Raw genomic sequence first — 25,145 nt, 5'->3', positions numbered from 1 at the left:
ACCCTGTTAAGAGCATGCCACACAAGCCTGGAATCCAAAACTTAATTGGTTCATCCCTCTGGACATCTTTCGCAAGGCCAAAGGTTAGCTCCTTTGTTTTGGACACGTTAAGAGCCAGTATGTTCAAAACTATTCTTGCACTAAAATGAATATCTCCATCAAACTCGAGTTAGCGTAAGATACAATATATATTTATAGATTGAAAACAGAGTGATATCATCTGCGAAAAGAAGAATATTATTTGGTGCTCTTTAGTAGATATCATTAATCGCAACCAGAAACAACATAGGGCCCAATACGGAGCCTGGAGGAACCCTGTATTTTTTTAGCGATTGCGTTGAAATTCCAGCTAACTACATGTTACCTATTAGAGGGATAGCATTCGATGAGTTTGAGAGCAACATCTTCAAAGCTATACTTCTACAGTTTGGCTACAAGCTTTTTGTGGGAAATGCAGTCAAAAGTGCAAGACAAGTAGCAAAGCGTGACTGATGTTGATTTTCTCGTTTGAAAAGAAAACCATATGGATAACACATGAGATTCAACTATAGCCACTGTGGAAAGATTCTTTCTAAAACCAAACTGAGCCGGTACAAGTAGATGGTGCATCTCAAAATATAACTAAATTTGGTTGAGACCCAAATATCTTAGACAATACAGGTATTATAGAAATAGGTCTAAAGCTAGAAACGTTATTTGATGGGCCTTTTTATGTACAGGATCAGTACGGACAACTTTAATAACATCTGGAAAAAATAGTAACCGATAAGCGTTTATTTAAGAAATAAGTTAAGATAGGCCGCAATTTTCCATATAATCAGCTTGAACAAATTAGGAATAATGCTATGAATATCCTTGTTATTAGAGTTCTAAAACCTGTTCACTATGCTAATTACCTTTAGAGTATTAGTATGATTCTAACCTGAACTCAACTTCGGGTAAATCTGCATTAACATCGGGTTTATCAGAAGTATGGGAATGGCGTTTAGAATTTCATCCACTGTTTAAATGAGAAATAAATTAAACTCATAATCGGAGGCAAAAGACCGGTCCGGAGCATCAAGACCAGACCTGAAGCTATTAATCAGACTCCAAGCTGTTTTAAAGGATTTTTAGATAAAATGAATTAGGAGCCTACTTGGCTTCACTGACTTTACTTCAGTATTCCATCCTTGAACTACGAAGTAGTGGAATCAGATCTTTTCTTAAATTTGACAGTTATTAACCAACTATTCAGGAGGGTACCAATTGTTCACATGCAGCTTAACCTTAGACTTGGGTTCCTTTCTCAACTTAGACGAAGGGATGGCTTAAGAGAAACAAATAATCTCTTAAAATGTGTAAAGAAATTACGTTTGGAGGCAGAGCCATTACCAAGTCACGCAAATGATGCAGACGATTCTGGAGAGCTTCACAGAAACTTAATATTGCTTACGTAAATGGTTTTAAATTGGCATGTATTCTGGTTCTTGACATACCAACAAAGAGCATTCAAAATTATATGATGATGGTCTGCTATCATCACTACTTACAATAGCTCTATAATTACACTTATCGATATTAATGAGAAAAGAGTCTAAAGCAGATTCTCCTCCTGTGGGTTCGACCACAGCGCTGTAGTGGTGGAAGCCTAAGTACGTCAGAGAAGTCTTTGGCATTATGGGGAGAAATAATTCTGTTTACGTTGTGAACTCCACCAATTAAAACGCACAAACCAAGAGTCAACAAATAGCCCAGGCACCGCTCAAGCAAAGCGAACAACCGGCATCCTCCAAATTGGCGAACGGTACATGGCCACAACTACAAAATCAAATCAGTTTTATTACAGCGACAATGGTACGTTGTATAGCAAACGTAATTTCTTATATTCATATCACAAAATTCTCATTCAATTTTACAATTACGCACCTTTCATTCTTCGCCAATATGACCCATTTTAAACAGCAGAATCAGTCGTGTGATTGGGCGGTCTTCCAGTTAAATGTCAAAAACTCCCCTGCATTATAAAATGCTTGTGACGCCAAAAGGCGTGTAAGACGCATTTTAACGCCTTGGGCATTACGTAATGTGTTATTGAATTTGGCAGTCTGTTAGTAAAATTAACACCTGCGTGCGAGGGCAGATGTTCAAAGACCACCGTTATGTGTCTCGCAGTTCGTAGTAGTTCTCTACCTAGTGTCTCATGCATATTTATGTCACGGCCTCTGGTTAAGGCACGCTTGTACATACAAAACAAAGTGGTTTCCAAAATTTACACACACGGGAGAGTCAAGAGCTGCAATTCCTTGAAAGCTTGCACAATTCTCTGAATTTTATTTTTGCGATTATTCTAATAGCTTTTTTGGAGTTTGAATGCTCTCTGAAACTGAGAGTTTGCGTACGCTCCCCACAGGACCACTCCGTAGGAACAAATGGAGGCAAATTAAGCCATTATACGCCGTTATCAGTACCTGGCTTGGGCATTATTTTGCTAAGGACCTCAAAACATAAATGCCGAAGGAAAGTTTGGCGCAAACATGTACCACATTGATGTGCTCATTCCAAGTCAACACTCGATTAAGGTACACCTTGTAGAAGTCTTTAGGACACCTAGGGATTTTAGGAATACATTCCTAGGAATTTTGAAGAAAGGACTCCTTCCAGTGTGGAGTCATCTAACAAGACGGCAGGTACACAATGGTTGCCATCATCGTAGAAACCAAAATTTAAAACGTTGGATTTTGAGGTGTTTATTGTTTATTTAGGCTTTGGAAGTATTGTACACAGTTATTGGTGTCAACAAAGGCCTATTGTTCTAACAATTTACTTGATATTGCACTAAAACAGAGAGTCGTATCATCAGCATACTGCACTAGTCCTCCATGCAGAATTAATGGTCCTATGTCGTTGACGTAAAGTAAGAAAAGCACAGGACTGAGAATGGATCCCTGGGGAACACCGTAACTTTACTCAATTCTATTGGTTTTAGAGATTGATTTGATATTTGGATAACTTGGGATCAATGACTTAGAAATCGGCTAAGCCATTTAAGGGGCACGCCTTTGATGCCATGGGACCCAAGTCTGTCGAGCAGTATGCTGTGGTCAACGCACAGTCGAATGCTTTGGAAAAGTCTAAGAACACACTCTCATTGTGTGGTTCCGACATTCTCCTCCCTCTACAACCATATCGACAAGACTCACGACTGTGTCTGTCGACGTTTTTGCCCTTTCTGAATCCAAATTGTTCATTTGAGAGGTGACTATATTGGTCCAAAAAGTGAAGCATTCTTATGAGAAAAAGCTATTCTACAATTTTGCTCAATAGTGGAAAAATTGAGACAGGCCGATAGTTATTGATTGAAAATGGGTCGTCTTTCTTGAACATTGGAACAACTTTTGCAATTTTCAGGAGAGAGGGAGTAACTTCCGCTTGGAATGAAAAATTTTTGCGTTAAGGGTCTCCAATCAAATATAAAACCAGTCAACTTCGCTTTAACCTCCTCCCTTGCAGAATTGGCTAAAGTCTATTAGGTGATATGTCCATTTAATGTCCCTCTTGAAATAAATCCCAAACCCTCGTATGGCGTTTCTCTACTGAAGGAATTTACAAGCTGAAGTTTTCCTATTGTAGGATAAAATTTAATTCTTCCTTTTTAATCCATTGTTCACATATACCGATATTTTTGGGAGTTCCGATGACCGAGCGGTCTAGTCGTTGGACTTTGTCTGAGTTAGAGATAGCGCAGGTTCATATCCCGTCTGTGACCGTTGCACATTTTATCAGTACCATCAACGTCGTACTGTATCGACTCTCTCCCTTATTCTGTTTGATAAGATCCTCGCACAGGCCAGTGGCCCATGAGGACGGACAGAATAAGGCTTAAAAGGAGATCGGCCTCTCCTTAAAAAAAAAATCAAATCAGCAGTGTCGCCATACCCGACTGCTCTAAAATTCCGTAAAAACTACAAAACAGCTACTATATACAGATTATTGGTTACGTCAGTCAATTTATTGTTTATTTTTGGCTTATGTGCATTCGAAAGCCCCTCATCAACTTGCGAAATAATAGCTGGCAAATAAACTTCCAATCTATTGTTTGACCAAGATACCACATCAATGTTCTTGTAAAGCTCCATATCATCGTTACTAAGTCCCTTATCTTAGATTATTTAAATTACTTACAATTAAATCAAGTCCTAAGACATCCTCCGGATCACTAATATTTTATAGGACTTCGTTAACCTTAACACTACATACATCAAAGTTACAGTTAGGTGTGTGTTTGAAATTTGGTGGTTCAGGTTTTTTTATTTGGTATAATCTTTTTAGGCTTCCTAGTTAGTTCTTTTTTAAATATTGGTACCCAACAAAGTGATCTATTGAAGTGGTGGTATCGAAGGTTAACTTATCGGTTGGTTAGCTAATTTTATGTATGGAGCCTCAATAAATTTTCGTTTAAAAAAGTTTCTCCCCTGCAGTGTATTATGTTGACTTGACTCCATCGCATTTCATTTGATGATTTTCACACCAGCAAAGATAAGAAATTTTAGACTTTTCCACGAGTCCTTTCTTCGTATTTTTTCTTTACTTCCCACATTTATTAGCCTTTTTGTTTCACCTATGTATTCCCTATTAAAAGAACATGTTATACAGTACTGTAAACACTGTTATTGAGTCTGGTGTGCCATTTTTGGTTTGGGTTTTTACGAGAATAGTTCTAAGAGTGTTTTGTGCTCTGGACTAAGAGTGACAACGTCTGGACTAGATTCCAAGCAGTTTTTGGGTATGTTTTAACCCTTTTATTTCCCTTCTTTTCTTCATTCTGTTCTCTATTTTTGTATGTACTAATACCTCCCCCACCTGACGAAGAGGATAGATTTCAATCCTCAAAACGTTGTGTTATACCCTTTGTAACTATAACAATGGCAAATGACCGAAATCCTGTTATCCTATCATAACACTGCTAAAGGAATCTGCTAAGCTGCAGCTCATGCAATCATTTATTTTGCCAGTATTCAGCTACTGTTATCCTGCCTATGGGAACAGCATGTCAGGAGGCGACATGGATGGAGTCCGAAGATTACAGAACTCTACAATCAGGTTCATTTTCCCCTCCGAATTCATGATCGTGTTTCTCGTTTTTGTGATGCTGCTAAATGTTCCCTACTAAAGTAGTATGTAAATTGCTGACATAATGCATGATTCACAAGGAACTCATGATTGGAGAGCCACAGTACCCAGAAGAAAGGCTCTTGTACTGTGGGGAGGTTTCTGAAAGATCATCCACCAAGTAGGAAAGTTTAAATTTCATAAGGTGAGGCTGGAAGTGGGGAGGTGGGAACTAGATCAAGATTTGACAAGAGTAGATCTGCAAAACAATGATGTATCATTGATATACGCTCGCTGAGTAAAAGACATTTTTATTTATTTAATAAATATATAGCATTCTAGGTGGCAAAACCATGATTCGAGAGTACATAAGATTACAATTACACTGCAAAATTAAAATAACATTTCAATTTAAATTCCATTTATCTAATAGATATGTCAGTTCAACGAACCTGAATGGCTGCTTTATTTGGATAAGATATTTCTTTTAGTAATTGTTATACGCAATAAAGGATAATATTACTATTTCCTTTAAACAGCGAATACAGTTTACAGATAGACAGACAGAAACTATTTTTCAATCATCTAGTTAGCAGCTTCACTAACGCTCGGCCACTACAAAAATGGTAGAGTAAAAAAATTAATTTTACTAGACATTTATTGTTTGTTTTTCTTTATTTCTAAGTAACTTACATTTTACAAATTGAGCTTTGTAAGATAACAAGCTATATAGTAAAAATATGTTTGTATAGAATGACCTTGAGTACCACGCGTTATCGTTGTTACTATCAAACAGTGATAAACTGTATTGAAGTCCAAGCCAAGTGGAAAGGTCTCGACTACTATCTCATTTACTTCAACTATCACGCAACTTAGATAACGTGACACCAAGACGAAAGTTAGTAGCGTCAAGGCGTAACCTCAATACCGTCCACTTAGACCTCAGTTCTACTTCAACCTTAAGCGTGACAGAATCTGCGTGATGGTGAAGGGAAGTTTAGCTTTAGTTACCGGTAAGTTCTTTGTTACAAAAACATAGAATAATATATTGTATTCCACGTTTTATATTTGAAGTTCCATGTTTATCCTTGTAGGAAGGGTACTACCAAAGTGGTGGTACACTAGGATTATTTAAGTAATAAAATAACAGCCTCTGGTCTTCTTGTTATCGTAAGTTATGATCTCCATTTATTTCTTACTTTACCACGTTTAAAAGAAAATAAAAAATTATACAACAGCACCAACTAAGATATTAAAAAAGGATTTGCATATTAAGTATTGATTTTTTTATATTAGTTTGTTCATTTTGGAACTTTTAGATATTTTATTTACATAATTTTCATTTCTGTATTTGAATGGCCACTATTTAATGTATAGCCTTTTAACTGTTTTTGTAATCTTTGTTATTTATTTACTATCCGCTGCTTCTACTACAGGAATTAATATTTTGATTCATTCCTTATTCATATTGATGTTTCATTTGCTGTTGTAGGATTCTCAATGTTTAGTAACTCGACAATATTACTAAATTTCAAAACGAAGTTACCCTAAACTTTGATATCTCACGTAATAAAAAACGATTACGCCGTTCTGTTATTTCAATAGCGTTAGCGTTATTAATATAACATTGTTACTTTAGTTTTATATAAAATCCCGTGAAGTTGTATATTGCACCTCGTTTTACACGAGAGTTTACTTTTTCACTGTTTATTTTATTTATAAATGTTCTAATTATACATCAACAACACAAAATGACGTCATATATTACGAACAGAATATTACAAACTAAAATTGTGAAATAGTTTACTTTCACTAACTGAAACTATTCTTCCAACCTTATTCTTCACCTAACGATTAACAATACTAATCTTAAGAGTATAAAGACCTGACTGAGAAGCTCTTTAGTGCTAGAAGAGTTTGATATTGTTTGGTCATGAATTTCAACAATAATGTGAATGAATAAACTATGGATGAATAACAGTAACAGCAAAAACTACAAATTATGCAAAAACAGATTTAAATGAATCAAATTATTTAAGCAGTTCATGTTATTTAACCGATCTTCTTACTTCGTTAATATTTTATTTTCCTTTTTACTATAATAATATAAATAACGTAGTTTTGAATTTTTTAAATTTGAAGCTGCCATATTAATGAAATGACGCAGCAAGTTGGCCAACGAACTTAGTCAAGAATAACGTCAATTTTTGCCCTTAGATTAAACTTGATTTGATTTTTGCTAGACAGTTATCGTTTCCGTAAACCGCTTTATAAAGTTATATATGTAACTTGTTTATATGTAATTATACACAAGTATAAATGTATATAAACTTTGGATCGGATTGTTTATGGCATCTGGGAGTCATTTTCGGTGAAGGCGTGTAGAAATTTTGTGAAAATGTTATCATGAGGACTATCACGATAGACCCATATTAAAAAAAAAACACACCCAATAAATAGGATAAAACTTCTAAGTTCCACATGTTTCTATAATAAGAAAAGAGGGTGTTAATAAAGTTGCTTCAATGGAAATGAGGGTGTGCAGAGATCTTCTTTTATTCTTACACGTAAAAATTACTTTACTTAAATAGAAAAATTGAAAAGTAAAATTTATGTAACTTTTGGAATTTTTCGAACATTTTCTACAATTAGAAAAAAGTATCGTGTATTTTAACTGCTATATCTTGGTGATAATTTGGTCACGTGAGGCATACAAGTAGTGTAAATAAATAGGACTTTGACATTCTTTAAGTTATACTTAATCATATTTCTCTTAAAAATCATACTTTAGAAATTATAAAATAAAAAATGAAGAGAAACAGATACTTTGTATTTTGCTTTAAATCCCCCAAAAACAGAATATTGAAGATCAACTCAGACTCTTCTGCCTGGAATGCCCGCAAACAACATCTAAGCATCATAATTTTGTCCAAATATAAGATACCTGCCCTGAACAATAAATGTATTGAATTCTAAAAAAACAGTTAATTTGTCAAATTTATCTCAGGACGAACATTTTCTAACTCACACCCGTATATTATTTCTGAATTTATTTGAAAATCAAACAAAACAAAAATTACACTACACCAAAAACACAAATAACAAACAGAAACAAAAAACAAACAAAAATAAACAACAGCAAAAAATAAACTGAACAGATTATCAGATGCATTCGAGCATTAAAATTTTTTAAACAAGGAAATTATGACCTTTTTGTTAAAAAATAAACTCGTTTCCAGGAGCCAGCAGTGGTATGGGCAGAGAGACATGTAAGGTGCTGGCCAGGGAAGGAGCTACTGTGGTGGTCACCTGTATAGATGAGGCAGGAGCTAACGAGACTCTCAAACTGTTACCAGGTATAACCATAAAATGTGTTGTCTTAATAATGTTAGTCTTTTAAAGCTTGTGGTTGTGTCAAGGCCTATGAGGCATGTCGGGTTTAAGAGATAGCACATATTCAAATACTTTGTGTGCTTGAAACATCATTGTTATCAGTACTATCACCTTGGTTTCTTTATCATTCCCTTTGAAAAGATCCACGCACTTGCTGATATGCCAGAAATGATGTCTGTCTCTCACTCAAAAATCTCTGGCAATTCTACGTTGTATGAGCAAAACCTTTTTTATTAAGGAATTTATAAATCGTTTTATTAATATAAATTTCCAAGTTATGTAAATCAAGCACAAATTTTTGGTTGCACCTAAGAAGCTAAGAACCTTGGTAAGAACTCATAAAAATCCTCAAAGTTCCAATTGACATAGTGAAGCATGGAGTAAATTATTTAGAATTTATTTACTCTGACTAATTAGGAAGAATAAAAGTCATTATCAGTTGCTCGAACTGTGGAGTCGTTATCTCTGTTTGTACGACACTTAAAGGTCAACTGTATCAGTGAAAATGAATCGATTAAATGCATTGGATTGTGCCAATTGTTTTCCAACTAACCTGGATTTTTAAAGAAAATCAGGACTATTAAAACTAGAGGTGCGAAAAGGGATTGGCAGTGCGGTGTTTGCAGACCTATCAAGTCTACATCAGTGGCAAATAGTAGATCTACACCAGCAACGCCTGCCACCTAAGAATTTCTAATAAAAACTTAGTGTTTGTAGAAATTAGGCGAAATGCTAAAGATTTCACAGAGTTTCGTATCTCATAGATTTTTTTCTCAGAGAAAATTGACAAGAGCAATGAGTTGCTGGTGAGTTAAAGCTAGCCTGCTATAAACATAAAAAGGAAATGGAAGAAATAAAAGAAGAAAACAGAGTCCTAAAGAAATCCATGGCCACTGTGGAAAAAAGATTGAGAAATACGGAGCAGTACTCTAGATAGACCAACGTTGAAATTAACGGTGTCCCAGGAAAAAACGGAGAGCATATGGAGGAGATGCTGAAGGATGTTGCGAGCTCACTCGGCCTGGAACTGAAGGAGGAGAGGGTGATCGCAGCACACAGGGTGCCAAATTCAGCCGAAACAGAACACCGCCGATCATCGTGAAGTTCACGACGAGGCAAGACCGGGATGACTGGCTCCAAGCCTTCAAGGAGGTACGACCAATAACGGTGGACAAGATCAATCGGCACTTCAACAAGGACAAGATCTTCATATACGAACACCTGTCACCTGAAAATAAACAGCTTCTGGGCAGAGTCAAGGAGGCAGCACGGACCAAGGGTCACAAGTATGTGTGGAGCAGGAAGGGAAAAATTTTGTGAGGAAGGAAAATATGGAGAGGTGCTTCAGGATCGATGTTTACTTTACTGCTGCTTTAAAGCATACGCTCATGTATTTTTGTTTTTGTTTTTTGCTTTCACTGAATTATGGTAGACAAATGTGTACTTCTAAATAGTATAAATGATAGTTTTTCTCTTCCAACTCCAACAGTTTAAATGTATTTTACATAAATATTAGGAGTTTAAGGAAAAATGTTGACACTTTTATGGCCAATGTACATACCTTGAATAATGCAATAGATATTATTGTTATGACTGAAATATGGATTTATAAAGAGGAAGCAAAACATTATAAAATTACTGGTTTAAAATCTTTTTACAAAACAAACGAGCAGTATAGAGCAGGAGGCGTAATTTTTTACATTAAAGATGATATTTTAGTTCGAGATAAGGGGGTTATCCATTGAATCAGCTTATATTTTAGTTTTAGAAATTAAGTTTAGAAATATTATGTTTAACTTAGAATGTAAAGTTTTCACAGCTTCTCTGTAAGCAATTTGTAATTGATTTAGAAAATATAATTCCAAATTTAAGCAGTAAAGTAATTTACGAAGGTGATATCAATCTAGATATTTTGGTTAATAATAAACATAAGCACAAGTTATCTGTCACTTATGAATAATAACGGATTTTTATGTTTCATTGATCAGTTTACCAAAGGAAATAATGATTCTGGTTCCTGTATTGATCACCTTTTTATACGATTTTAAATCTTAAACTTGTTTAGGGCAGCAATATTTTAATGTTGACATAACAGATAATTTTTTATTAGGTCTGGTTGCAAATTTTGAGAATGAAATAGACAAAGTCCATAAGGATATCATACTAACCAAGAAAATTCTGGATTTTGAGAACTTAAAAAATCAACTTAGTGATATAACGATTTGGAATAATGTATTACACAGTACTGATGAAAATGAGGCATTGAAAGAATTTTATGATGTTTTCTACAAGCACATCGAGGGACACAGTCAGACTAAATTTTGTAGACCTGGAGTAGTGAGAGCAAAAACGAGAAATTCATTGATAAATGAACGAATAATAATTAAAATAAAAATAAGAAATAAACTGGCAATAAAAAACTAAAGTAAGCCATATGACACACGTTAAAAAATACACACGCTTTAAAGAAAATCTAGACAATGAAATTGTGCAAAATAAAAAATTATTACTTTAGGCGCTTATTCCAACTGACAGAGGAAAATATTGCTGGTCAGTGGAAGTTAATAAATAGTTTTACAGATAAGAAGGATCAACTAGCGATAGCCCAGATAAGAGATGAACAGAGTAACAATGGAACAGATGTTTAATCGTACTTCGTATCTGCACCGAGCAAAGTCGAGTCAGGCCTACCTGGGGGCAATGGTCTTGATACTTCTGGTTGTTATAATTGTCCCAATTCTTTATTTTTAAACCCAGTTTTCAGCGAAGAGACGCTAAAAATAATTAATAATTTAAAAATGAAAAGTCTACTGGATGGGATTTTCTCTCTCTATAACTTATAAAGAGTATTGGATTTGTTATAGCAGAGGTTATAGCAGCATTGATATATTTGAGTTTTAGCAGTGGTGTTTTCCCCAGTAAACTGAAGTTTTTATTGACTTTTGTAAGGCCTTTGACCTGGTTAATCATAAGATTTTATTGAAAAAGTTAAAACTCTTAGGAGTGACAGGTAATACTTTGAACTAGTTTGCAGCCTACCTTGAAAATCGAGAACAGAAAGTGAAAATATCAAATGCATTTATTGACGCGAAGTTTGTTAAATAATAATGTTCGGGAGTTCCCCAAGGCTCGGTCTTGGTCCAACGTTGTTTCTAATTTTCATAAATGACTTTGCTAACAGTGCCGGTTTTAGCAGTATTAGCGCACTGGGCGAGATTTCTTCAGCGCCCCCTAACTGCAATTCAATTACATACGAAAAAAGGCTACCGGCGCCCCTTTTCGTCTGACGCCCCTGGGCGGTCGCCCAACCGCGCCCTACCCTAACGTCGCTCCTGCTTGCTAAGACTACCATTAAATGGAAAAATCTTAGGGTTTGCTGATTAGATATTCTGAAAAACAATGGGAAAACATTTGGAATCATGTTAGAGAAGATTTGATAAAAGTCAGAAAATGAATTCCTCTAAGACTAAGTTTATAAATTTTGACTTAAAAGGATACCAATTCAATAATGAGCTAAAATTTCATACGTTAGATTGTCAAGCCATTTCAAACTGCAATTGTGAAACTATCGATCAATTTGAACAAATTAAATATTTAGGAAAAATATTAATGAAAACCTAAGCTGGAAACCGCATATAAACAGCATTCAAGTGGGTTAAAGACGTAATATCAGAAGTTATTATTTTTTAAGGAAGTTTATTGATGATAAATTAATGTGAAAACTTTATTTTGCACTAATTATTCTAAATTGGTATTGTGGTATAGAAAATTGGGGAGCTGCTGACAATATAACCATACAACCGTTGAATGTAACACAAAACCACTTCATAAGAATAATTACAAAAAGTAAAAGGTATGAATCTTCATTACATATTTATAAATATCTAAGAGTATTACTACTAAAATATTTATTTTTATTCGAAGTATTAAAATTTTCTGTGAGAAAACTGGAAACAGGAACGACAGAGTTTACCAAAGAACAAGAGGTGACATACTGGGGCTGTTCATGAGACAGAAGGTATAAGTCAATTTTCAAAAAAAGCTTTTTTTGGTCAAAAATTTTTTAATCGTTTGCTTTTTGGAATAAAAATTTTAAAAATAGAAAAGAATTTGGGGATAAATTGAAAAATTGGCTTTTAAATTTTATTAATCTAACAGTACTGATGTCAATCATTGTTAATATATTTTTCTGGAATAAAATATTCAATAAGTAACTGCTCCTGCTCGTAGTTTTAATAAAGGATTAATACACATATGTGTGTCTTGTAATTTGAATATGATCTTCAAATTTTGCTTATGATTTTAAGCATATAATTTTAAATAATTATTTCAATGTTTGTCTTCTTTTTGGTATTGTTACTCTAAATCCAGTTGCTATATACAAAAGACGACATTTTATTTAAAAATCAATAATTATTGAAAAATTATTTTGTTACGTATTTGCAAATCACAGTCTATAACAATCTTAACGAAATTTCACAATCTGCATTTTCAATTTTTATTCACAATTTATACAATATTTAACCGAAACAGTTATGTAATCTTTAAAGATGCAGCCAGGTTCTGCTTTAGTGGTTTTAAATGCGTTGAAACGAAATATTACGCCAGAGGCCCAATTTCCTAACACTGCCATGAACGTAACATTACGTCTGAAACAGCAAACCATAATTTGCTTCAAGGAAACGTATTTAGCCTTATACTTAGCCGATCTTAATCTATCGTGTATTTATTTTTCAGGATCTGGCCACTCCGTATTCAAATACGACGTCACCAACTTCCAGTCAGCTGACGAACTACTGAAGGCGATTATCCAGAAGTACAATAGGCCTCCTAACATCCTCGTGAATAGTGCTGGAATCCTGGCCGCTTCATCAACATTGGACATGACTCCTGAATTTTTACAGAGAATGCTTGATGTGAACCTAAAGGTAAACATTGCTAACATGCTTATTTTCAAAACAGCGAATAACAAATCTTTAACCGACGTTGGGGTGGGGGGGGGGGGGGGTGGGGGGGGGGGGGGGTGGGGGGGGGGGGGGGTGGGGGGGGGGGGGGGTGGGGGGGGGGGGGGGTGGGGGGGGGGGGGGACTCTTCGTCACATGGGTGAGGAAGTAATTTACCTTCCATCGTCAGGAACAAACTTTACCACGGTTTGATATGTATTTTTTAATAGTTGACTGACTATTGCCGAAGCCTATCACTCGATCGGCTGGAAAAACGTGTTTTTCTGTCTGTCTGTCTGTCTGTCTGTCTGTCTGTCTGTCCGCACGATAACTCAAAAACGAACTACCCGTGTTATAGCGTATTCCTCCACAATATACGGATCAAGCATTACAGTAATAGGGAACATGACTTTGAAGACCTACTGTAACAAACTAACTGTAAGACTTCATTTGCTACAGTAAATAAAACGTAACTAATTCAGTTGTTATTGATAAGTGGAATAGGGGTTTGACAATTTATGAATTTAAATTATGATATACCATTATTACCGACAAATTGAATTGAAAATGTGGATTGGCTGAGATATAGTGAAGACTTAAATATTGACTTATTACCAACTGCTTGCGAAAAGTAAATACTTACGCAGACTATTGAAATAGATCAATACAATTCAAGTAACTAGCGAGCCAATTAAGAGTAATAGCGACCTCGTTATAGTGGACAGAGTGGACCTCAGCATATGGTGCATTTAGTATTAATGATACAATGGGGGGAGGATGAAGGATCCGTAAATTGCACCGTAAGTTTAACTTTAAGTTTAAATTAAAACTTTAACTTAAGATAGATCTCAAAGATATAGGGATTTTTTCAAAATTTGATCCACACCAAGCTGTTGTCACTGCTATTGCTGATATTGGCTGGGAAAAGGCCACCTAAATTCAAGGTGTCGATAAAATGGAAAAGTCTCTCATCACCCTATTACAAATATGTTTGATATTGAGGCTCCGATAGTTCAGAAAAGGATGGCAAAAGATAAAGCTCCTTGGAGAAATGGTATTGTAGCACATCAAAATAAGTTGAAGAATAAGTGAAGAAATAAATATTAGGAATCTAGAGACAGTGACGATTGTAAAGAATACAAGGAGACTCAAAATGTACTAAATAGTTTTCTAAGGAGGGGATAGAAGTCCTTTTTGCAGAAAAACCTGCATGTAACACCAATCAAAAAGGATTTAGGCATGCCTAAGAAATTTAGTTGGGAATGACAAAATTATGGGTAAAACGATGCTCCTAAGTTACTCGTGTACATTTTTGTTCTCTATTAAATGCAGCTTGTGTATTTGATCATAAATTATAATCTGTATTACCTTTAATGTTATTCAACTGAACTTTTTACAAAATCGTGGTAAATTTGTATTTAGACCATTTTACGCCAATTGTGTTTGTAAAGGAATAATCCTTAGAAAGGAAATGCAAAAAAAGAGAAACAATTAAGGCGTAAATGTTAAAGTGCAAAATTTAGGAAGTTGCTCTTATTAATTTAATTTCACATTGTGTTGCTATTGTTACTAACCATTAAAATTACCGGTTACTACTGATTGCATAAGAGTTCAATTTTATGCCCTATGTCACTGTACAAAGTTTTATGTTTGTACGTTTACGAGTACAGAGGATAATAGACCACTCCAAGACTTTTTAGCACACCTGTATACGGTTTGTGAACAGAAATACAGGTATACTACTTACTATATGAAATTGTTCAAAGTGGGTGTACATCGTTTTGGGTAATGTGGCTGATTTATTGTCTATCTTCGCCTATTGTTGGATCGCTTTAAATCTAAAATGAAAGAGTTATTGTTTAAAAAAATGGTAATGGTAGTTTGTGAACTGTAGACTGTGAAATTATTACTACGCTAAGTAGCAAACATGTTGTTTCGGTTATGTTGAAAAATTAGTGTAGTTATTAGTACAATCTTGGTAGCTTAATTATCCTAACTAGTGATGACTTATGACTAAACTCACCAGTAACCAGAGCTAAGCTGTCCTTTACGAGTGCCATTGCCACTGCACTGTCTCTAATGCTGCACAGATACAACAGGCACTGGCACTAACTGGTGTCCTCAGGGTGCGCTTCACACGACTGATCAGTGGGCTCTGAATAAAGAGAGGGGATGGAGGGGCCTCTCCTGCCGCCGACCACCTGTTCTGGCTGTGCTTGCTGGTTTAACATAGAGATGGGCTAAACAAGTACGAATCTGTAACAGTTACTTCCGATACCGTTACTCGGCGATACTGAGTACAAATACTGGATACTTGAAATCAGTATTTCCTTACTGGTAACGTTTTAAATACCAGATACTCTAAATCAGTATTTCAGTATTTGTAACGCTTTAAATACAAGATACTTGAAATTAACATTTCCGTACTGGTAACATTATAAGTGCCAGATAATCTAAATCAGTATTTTCAGTACTTGTAACGCTTTAAATACAAGATACTTGAAATTACCATTTCCGTACTGGTAAACATTATAAGTGTCAGATAATCTAAATCAGTATTTCAGTACTTGTAAACGCTTTAAATACAAGATACTTGAAATTACCATTTCCGTACTGGTAACATTATAAGTATCAGATAATCTAAATCAGTATTTCAGTATTTGTAACGCTTTAAGTACAATATACTTGAAATTACCATTTCCGTACTGGTAACATTATAAGTGCCAGATAATCTAAATCAGTATTTCAGTAATTGTAACGCTTTAAGTACTGGATACTTGAAATCAGTATCAAACACACAGTTTTGTAAATGCTTTGATGTAATTAATAGTACTCAAAAGTACAAGGCAATTATGTAAAAAAAGTATAACCATAATTTATTACTATTGAAAAGTTTTATACTTTTTGAGATGTAACTAATGAATTGTACCATAAATTGATCTTCTGCTTCTTTGAATTGAGTCAAGTAGGCTGTTACACTGAGTATTCTTTAAGGTTATGAACATAAAGTTATTTAAATTACTTTGGGGCATTTTTGGTACATTAACACAATTTTGTATTACTCATAATTACAATAAAAGCATAAAATATCTAATCATGTTTACATAATAAAACACTTTAACCTCAATGTATTACATACACTGTTTAGTTTTCTTTAAAAAAATATATTTATTACTTAATAACTAATTCGAGAATATCACACTGACACTGGGGTTGATAAGTGATTTTAGATTGTGAAGTAGCAATATTTTTCAGTTGGTGCGTTATGGTCGCCGGTATTTATTTTGTATTTGTCAGCCTCAAATCAGCAGTATTTTAGTACTCGGTATTAGTGGGGATATGAGTACTTCAGGACTCAGTACGAGAAAATTATCTGTATGTTGTAACCATATGGAGTACTAGATACAAAGTATCTATCAGTATTTTCGGTTATCCGTAACCGTTACAGATACTGGAGAAAAGTAACCGTTACAAAGTACTGATTACTGAAATACCGTCTCACCTCTAGTTTGCCACTATTCTGTCTCCAGGCAGTGCTCTATCTGCTGATGGCCACTCTGCGTTATCTGCTAGCAGCTGTTAGATAAACAAGCTTCAATTAATTCTCTGTTGCCACATAACCTCAAACTGCCCACCATACAAGAAAAATTATCTTCAAGTTCGTTTATTATTGACTGCGTTGTCGTTACTATATGAAACATAAATATTGGTTTTTGACAATAACAAAATATAATAAAAAAACCTACATTCCCTCCTGCCAAGATTAACTTAAATCTGCTGGCATAAAAAGATGGCATATCTTGAACAAAAACGGACTTACCACCCTAGATCATACCTTATTACCGTATGATAATTGGTTTCTAGCAAGGACGTAGCCAGCGAGGGGGTCTAAAGGGTCCAGACCCACCAAATTTTCAATTTTTTCCATTATTATTGTATAATTCAGTATTACTGACATGTACTGCTGAAAAATCATTTTCAACAAAGAAAAGGGTCAGGAACTTTTAAGCAACGAAATGGGACTTTACTCTCTTTCCACTAGCGAAAAATATCAGTTGGACCCCCCCCCCCCGCGAATTTCTTTCCTAGCTACGATCTTAGCTTTCAGTGAAGTAAAAACCGTATATGCTTCTTAAAACTAAATCAGTACTTTTATTTGTGAAATTACTTTAAGTATATTTACAAACAAAGTTGTAAATCACTCGTTACAGACCTATAAACTAAAGATCAGTTTGGTGTACAACAGGGGCAGCCCAAGATATAAACATATTTGGTGCAAGAAATTATTTTGGAGTTTTCGACAAAACCGCCATTCCTCCAACCAAACACAATTTTTATGATTCCTACATAATAGTTACTTCTTTGACCTCTGTGATAAATATCCGCTCCGTAATGACCACTTCCTAACAGCTATACACAGTTAAAGTAGTGAAATGAGATGAAAAGAAAAATGGCTTTATTAAAGGCGAAGTTAGGACTATAAAGTCCTCTATACCTCGAAGAGAGGAGTGAGAGAGCGTATGCCATGACACAGCTATATTTGTGATGAGGCCAAACCCATCAACTAATCATTTATGAGGGGCAGGAAGTAAATCATTGACTTTAAAAGGGCTATGTAGCCTGCATGACATCGCAAAAATTTACAATTTTACATCACTGATTTACGCTGTAGGAATACTTTTCCATCGGTTCTGGAATTAATTAAATTTCCAAGATTAACAAAAGCAAACCATATCAACCAATCAGGTAATGAATAATACTAGATTACAATTTATGTCTAATTCAATGTCTGGAGATTTTTTGTGGTATTGGTTATACCGAAGATAATTTGGGTTTTAATCGAATAATTAAATGGAAATTAAATTAAAATCAATCTACAGAACTCGCGTTGAGTTTCAAAATATCACACTGTTATCATTTCACAGCTTCAATTTCAAGTGAAATTGGTTTTTTGTGTATATTTTTATATTTATTTTAATTAGGCATCCCCCCCTCCGAAGTGGCGCCCCTTGTTACACGGACTTAGAGCCGCCCCTGATTTACAACCTCAATTTTATGATTGTCACTTGTGACATCAGTAGCCTTCTGAATGGAAAGTCTTTCTAAGAATTTATATGTTAAGGGCTCAGTGACGAATTACACTTTCTTGGACCCCTTGACCGGAAGAATTTGCTACCCCCCCCCCCCTATAAACCCCCCTATAAACTGTTTTTGAGTTCTGTGAAAGTTCAATTAGGTGACAAAAGTAATAAATTCTTAACTTTAATGAAAATGTTTTGCTTTTGTATCACATTAAGAAACACTTAATAAACAAATGATAAACTTATTAGTTCGTGTCAAAATAAATAGTAAAAGTCATTACACATTAATTTTTCTTCCTTCTTTGACAAACATTCATTATGATAACATCGTCACAGATCATTTCAGGGAGTATTTTGGGATTTGTTTTGGTATATCAGAAATTAACATTTTCTTTTCTAGATTGCGTTACTAATAGGCCTATTTACCAATTAGGCCTATTGTTAGGGCCTATTTGTAGTGTCTACTTTTGACTGATAGGACTGTTGATCGATTTGTAGACCTTATACTCTTTGAAAGTTATGTATCTTATCTTTTCACTTGACTTGATGTAGAACACATTTTTCATTTTTACAGTGAAAATACCTGTAGTTCTGGAAGTGACCGGTGATGACTAATTTATGAAAATACCGGTGACCGGTGACCGGTGGTGATTAATGTAACCACCTTCTCAAATTACTACTGCCCTCTCAGTGTACGAATAGATTTGGAGAGTACAACACCTAGACCTTTGGCTAGATTTCTCACAAAGCATTGGTAGAGCTGTTACGACATCTGGGTAGTTGTCTGAATTCTACTATCCAAAGATGGCTCTTATCACCAAGCGACTTATGTATAAAAGCGAACACAGCCTTATCCAAAGCGAAGCGCGTAGTTCACGTGGAAGTATACAATCATCTGATGATACCAATCATGTATTTAGAAGAATCATCAGATTTCCAACGAAGCTGAAAATATATCAAATAAACGTGTTAGTTTTAGTTGATGAATTGTAGTTAGATAATTCATGTGACTTCAGAAAATAATTTTATGTACTTGCCTAGACACAGGGCCAAAATTATAAAAATCCTACAGCTATCTGTCCGATGCGCTGACCTCTGGGCTAACCTGGCAGACAGTCTGCAAAGTATCATTTAATCCTTTTGGGTTCGCTGGAACAGTGTCTGACCCACGATACTGGGGCTATTTAGTTCGCCAGACACCTGTTGTCCCGCAATGTAAATCCTGTTCTTTATTTATTAACAAGCCAATTAACCTGAATTCGTTAAATTTTCACCAACGTCTAAGTTGCATACATTCTGATATGAGTTTTGGTTTCCATTAACACACTTTTGTTGCAATGTTTTTTTGTTTAGCGTGTGAATAATTTTCATCAGTAATCACTAAAATTTGCTGCTGAAATTCTAGTTACGAGTATATATTTTAAACACAAAGAAATTTTAAATTATTATTTATCCTATTTAAATTGATACCTGAGCGTTATGACACGCTTAAGTCAGGAATCATAAGATGCACATTGCATGTCAACATCGGCATACTATCTCTATTGTATGCACTTAATAAAGAACAGTACGTATAGAAAGTGAACTAAAGTATACAGCTCACAACAAAAAAATAAACCCGAACTGTTTCCCACCTTCGTCAGTGTTCCGCCTTAGTCAGTATTCCTCCTTCGTCAGTTTGGTCGTGACAGGTCAGCACTGATTGACCCGCCACTGAAAACTGACCAGAGGTCAGTAGTAAATGGCGATCGTCACGGCAGACACAAGTTGGCAGCAACACAGGAAAGGGGAATAGACTTTTTTATTATTGGTTCATTCCAAAGTAAATGAACGTTTCAAATCCATATTATGACTTTGAATTGGTTTACTATAAATCTCTAATCTGTTACATATTTAAGTATTGAGATTTCCTTTTTAGTTTAATCTTTCAGAATTGGCTACCAAAGTGTCCTAATTTCAACTCATGGTTGGTTATATTACTGAACGATGCAATTTAAGGATGTGTCTGGAAGACATTTAACTTAATTACATTAAAACATAAAACCAATATTTAATACTTTTATTTCTTGTGAGGCCTTTCGATAGCAAGGCTATCTTCTTCAGACACATCACAAAAGTAAATAAATACAAAAAGTAAATTTGATTTTTAATAATAGTTAAACATATGTGATTCAATATTAATTTGTCCTGCGTGGCGTAGTGTGTAAATACAATTAAATTATTACTGGTATTATACTATATAAATTTTGAATGTTATTTTTTTAATCTTCGTTTAAGTAATATTGAATTTTCTATTGGTCCATCTTCTTGATTTAATAAATCTTCTGTGTTTGTTTGATTAATGTAATATGACTCACATGTATTTAAATATCTTGGAGTGTTAACATGTTTTAATAGTTTTAGGTTCTTCTGTGATATAGTGTGTCCAGTATTGATACAGTGGTGTTTGACGGCCGATTTTTCTTTTCTGTTGAATTTAATGTATAATTAATACAATTTTAAGCTTTCCTTCTGATGAATCCCCTCCAACTTCTAAAATTTCAAATGTGACCCCCATAAATAATACCATATTATCTAGAGATACATGGAGTTCATTCCAGAAATTCCCTTCTTCGTCTTGTAGATTACGAATTGTCGTTAGAATGTTTATTTTTACCAGTGACGTAGCAGTAAGACGATGTTGTAGTAGTTAAGCTGCAGCTGCATGTGCTGGTAATATAGGGTCTCCACCATAAAGTATTTTGGTGTTACTTTCTGTACTGATTTCTCCTTCAGTGAGCACGTTTATGATTTATGCAGTCATGTTCCCTCAGGATTTTAGGATTCATCGCAAGGTCAACTCGTGGCATGACGAACCCTGCTGTTTTAGAAACACTCTTTGCATCATTTGTACGTCAGCTCCTGGAGTATGCTAGCCCTGTTAGGTACCCCTACCAGCTTGGTCAGATTAATATGCGTGAAGCTATCTAGAGGGAGTCCTTAATACTTTTTGGGATGCGTCAGGAACTGCGTTTTATGGAGGTGCCACTTGATGAACTTCAGTTTGAGATTCTTCTTCCGGATCTTCAAGTCAGGCGTGAAGTTGTCGATGTCTTATATCTTGTCTAATTGATGAACGACATGCTCGACTGTCCAATGCTCTTCTCCCAAGAGGATTTCCGTACAACGTCAAGGACTCGATCACATGATCTGTTCGGGAGGTGTCGCTACTCACAAGGTTATGACTTCCATGGTCCCCTTGCGAGAGTGATGAGGCTGGGGAGCAGTTTTTGCCATAGCATTGATTTCTTCAAGGAAAGTGCCTCAACAATTCGAAGAAGAGCACTGGCTGTTTGCCAATATGCTCCTGCATAAACATTTAAATTACATTTACTGTATATTCTTATTTCATTGTTGTCCATTGTTATGTATCACTTTGTAGTTTATCGTTTGTTATTTTTTCTGTATTGTTTGTATACTTAATGTTTTTGTCGTTGAAATGAAATAAAATTAAAATAAATATGTCACATGTTAAAATGTCGCATGATTGTTCGCAGATTGTTTACAATCTGGATTTTAATTCATAGGTAATATTTCAGCTCGATCGGAAAGTGGTTTGATTTAAGCAACGTATTTTTGCATAATGTCCGATTTAACAGAGGAGAGAGAAGAGAGAGAGAGAGAGAGTAGGAGAGGAGAGAGGAGCAGAGAAAGAGAGAGAGAAGAAGGAGAGAGAAGAGAAAGAGAGAGAGAGAGAGAGAGGAGGAGAGAGAGAGAGAGAAGAGAGAGAGAGAGAGAGAGAGAGGAGAAGAGAGAGAGAGAGAGAGAGAGAGAGATAGAGAGAGAGAGAGAGAGAGAGGATGAGAAGAGAGATGAGAGAGAGAGAGAATGAGAGAGAGAGTAGAGAGAGATAGAGAGAGAGAGAGAGAGAGAGAGTTTCCAAGCTAACAGTAGATATTGGAAAGTAAGGAAACAATAAGATTTATTCCACAATTTAAAGCATAAATAGGAAATAATTACACTTCCACGTATCTACAAGTAAAATGATTAGATTAATTTTATTTATACAACATGTGATTAGATAATAAAACATGCATTGAGCCCATTCTTTATCTTAGTACAAGGTTACTTGATATCTGGTGTACTAGGTATAGATAAGAGAACTTCCTGGGGTCTTTATCTTAAATTAAAATGGGAAATTACAATAAAAAAACAGTAATGATAGGTCTTCTCTTTCTCTATTTTACACTTAATATTTATCTCATGGGTACACAATTAATACAGTTTGAAATTTCCTAAAACTGGTTATTCTTTATCTACAGGTAATAAAACTAGATTTGGAAAGGGTCGTTTGATAAAGCAAACAGGTATTTACAATACTTGTAATATTGTTTGTGTGATAACATTCCTTCTCAACAAACAGAGGACTGTGTACTTGTCATGTTCAAATAAATTTAAAGTACATCCAACTCCGTAACTGATACTGCACCATTAGACTGATACTGCAGATATTAGAAACTGTAGTGAGTGCGCCTGGAGTGATACAGTATAGTTACGTATCTGTGCGTCATACTGGACATGTAGTGTCAAAACTAAAACCAATATCAGACAAACCTACACTAGTGTACTTCAGTACAGACTGGGAGAAGACCACAAGTGTCACTGCACAGGAGTCAAAAGCACAAACAACTCGTCACACCCGAATTGACGAAGGTGGAATAATGACTAAAGTGGAATAATGACTAAGGTGGAACACTGACTAAGGTGGAATTCTGACTAAGGTGGAATACTGACTAATGAGGAATAATGACTAAGGTGGAATACTGACTATGGTGGAACACTGACGAAGGTGGAATATTGACTAAGGTGGAATTCTGACTAAAGTGGAATATTGACTAAGGTGAAATACTGACGAAGGTGGAATACTGACTAAGGTGGAATTCTGACTAAAGTGGAATACTGACTAAGGTGAAATACTGACGAAGGTGGAATACTGACTAAGGTGGAATACTGACTAAAATGGAACACTGACGAAGGTGAAATACTGACGAAGGTGGAATACTGACTAAGGTGGAACACTGACGAAGGTAAAATACTGACGAAGGTGGAATACTGACTAAGGTGGAACACTGACGAAGGTGAAATACTGATGAAGGTGGAATACTGACTAAGGTGGAATTCTGACTAAGGTGGAACACTGATGAAGGTGGCATACAGTTCGGTTGTGACGCGTTGATTGCTATTTTAATTAAAAGCAACTTTACTTAGTGATAGTATTACTTTACATCAAAAGTGAATTATTGACACCAACGAGCATAAAACTAGAGCATGCACAAGTACCAAGAGGTTTCTGTAAGTGACGCGCTCATATGCTTGATACATCGCACCCCTTACTTAAGAGGGTAATAGAAGTTCCATTGTTAGTTATATGTTTTAAACTATACCCTACAACTCATATGACACTAATTCGTTTTTGTTGCTGTTAAAACCTGTAATATATTTTATTTTGATGTGCTTTTAATTTCTTATTACGATCTAGTTTGTTATTATATGTAGGTGTAATTTATATAAATAGCAATAGCTTCATTTAACTTCAATAAAAATTCACATAAAGTACTTGCTTCGTCGGAACTCGAACCCGAATCTGTCACCGGTCGTAGCGGTAAGTGCACTCACTCTAAAATACATATTTAAGCTTTTTCAATCAGCTCTACAGGAACAAGATGAATTTAAGGATATTATTTTGATAGTACTGTTTGCTTGTGGAAGAAGACTAAATTTACAAGAGTAAATAAGAATTAAAACAAAAACACTACACATTTCCTGCACTCTAATATCTTATAACCAAGCAACAGTTTCCATTCACCTTAAGGTAAATTACTTCTTATCTTCTTTCTTTATTAGAGACTGAAGATAATTAATTTGTTTTTCAGCTATAACTCCCCCAGGTTTTCCAAGGTTCATTGTTCTCTTTTATTTCTTAATAAAGTAGTGATGATACTAACGTGTCTCGTACGTTTTATCACTGTGATGGCAGCATTTAAATTGAACATGTAGTAATGAATCTTGAACAATTGCACTTTTGTTGTGAGTCATGGAAAAAACCCAAAACTAATGTCTACAGGACAATTGGGCTATTAGCTCACACAGAATCCAACAGCCAATATAGAAAGTTCCTGAGACAGAATAGAGTGGTGTAAGGCTTTTTCGTTAAAGTTGACATAGAAAGCACTGACTAACGATTTAATATTGAGTTTTCCGTAACACAAACATTTTCTGTTTTGGAAACGGAAACAAGTGTAGAAGTGCAAAGGCCTAGAGGGTAAGTACAGTGATGAGGTTTTGGTCTAATTCCTTAATAAATTATTGTTCCCGTAAGGGAGACTCCGATATGAGCAAATTTCGAATAGAGTTTTTTTATCTAAGATAACATAATTTACTATGTAAACATAAACTTTTTCTTAATTAAGAATAGAAAAGCTGGGTTGTGTGTTCATCAGGGAAAAGTACACGTTCAATTTTTGTGGTCAACATAAGAAGGTGATAATCGTCTCAGTCCAAAACTCTTCGCCAATATCGATAAACGTAGACCATACGAAAATGGATTGTAGGACTGTAGGTCCACGCCTAGTTTTGACGAGGGTGGCTGACGTCACTT

At 35.1% G+C, this 25,145-nt stretch overlaps 1 protein-coding gene across 1 annotated transcript; it reads left to right on the top strand.

The window, feature by feature from the left end:
• Positions 1 to 5,947: 5,947 nt before the first annotated feature.
• LOC124366880 ((3R)-3-hydroxyacyl-CoA dehydrogenase-like) lies at positions 5,948 to 14,884 on the top strand. Its single transcript, XM_046823479.1, has 4 exons — positions 5,948 to 6,104; positions 8,331 to 8,447; positions 13,222 to 13,475; positions 14,879 to 14,884. The coding sequence occupies exons 1-4, from the start codon at positions 6,074 to 6,076 to the stop codon at positions 14,882 to 14,884; spliced, it is 408 nt and encodes a 135-aa protein (XP_046679435.1). The 5' UTR covers positions 5,948 to 6,073.
• Positions 14,885 to 25,145: the final 10,261 nt, after the last annotated feature.

This window comes from Homalodisca vitripennis, chromosome 7 (assembly GCF_021130785.1).
Source record: "Homalodisca vitripennis isolate AUS2020 chromosome 7, UT_GWSS_2.1, whole genome shotgun sequence".
Taxonomy (NCBI): domain Eukaryota; kingdom Metazoa; phylum Arthropoda; class Insecta; order Hemiptera; family Cicadellidae; genus Homalodisca; species Homalodisca vitripennis.
Note: the sequence above shows the minus strand (reverse complement) of the source record. Positions and strands in the feature narration are given on the sequence as shown.

Coding starts and splice junctions, on each gene's coding strand:
- LOC124366880 (XM_046823479.1), top strand. CDS start 6,074: ATGGTGAAGGGAAGTTTAGCTTTAGTTACCG. Junction 6,105..8,330: donor AAGTTTAGCTTTAGTTACCG/GTAAGTTCTTTG, acceptor ACTCGTTTCCAG/GAGCCAGCAGTGGTATGGGC. Junction 8,448..13,221: donor GACTCTCAAACTGTTACCAG/GTATAACCATAA, acceptor TTTATTTTTCAG/GATCTGGCCACTCCGTATTC.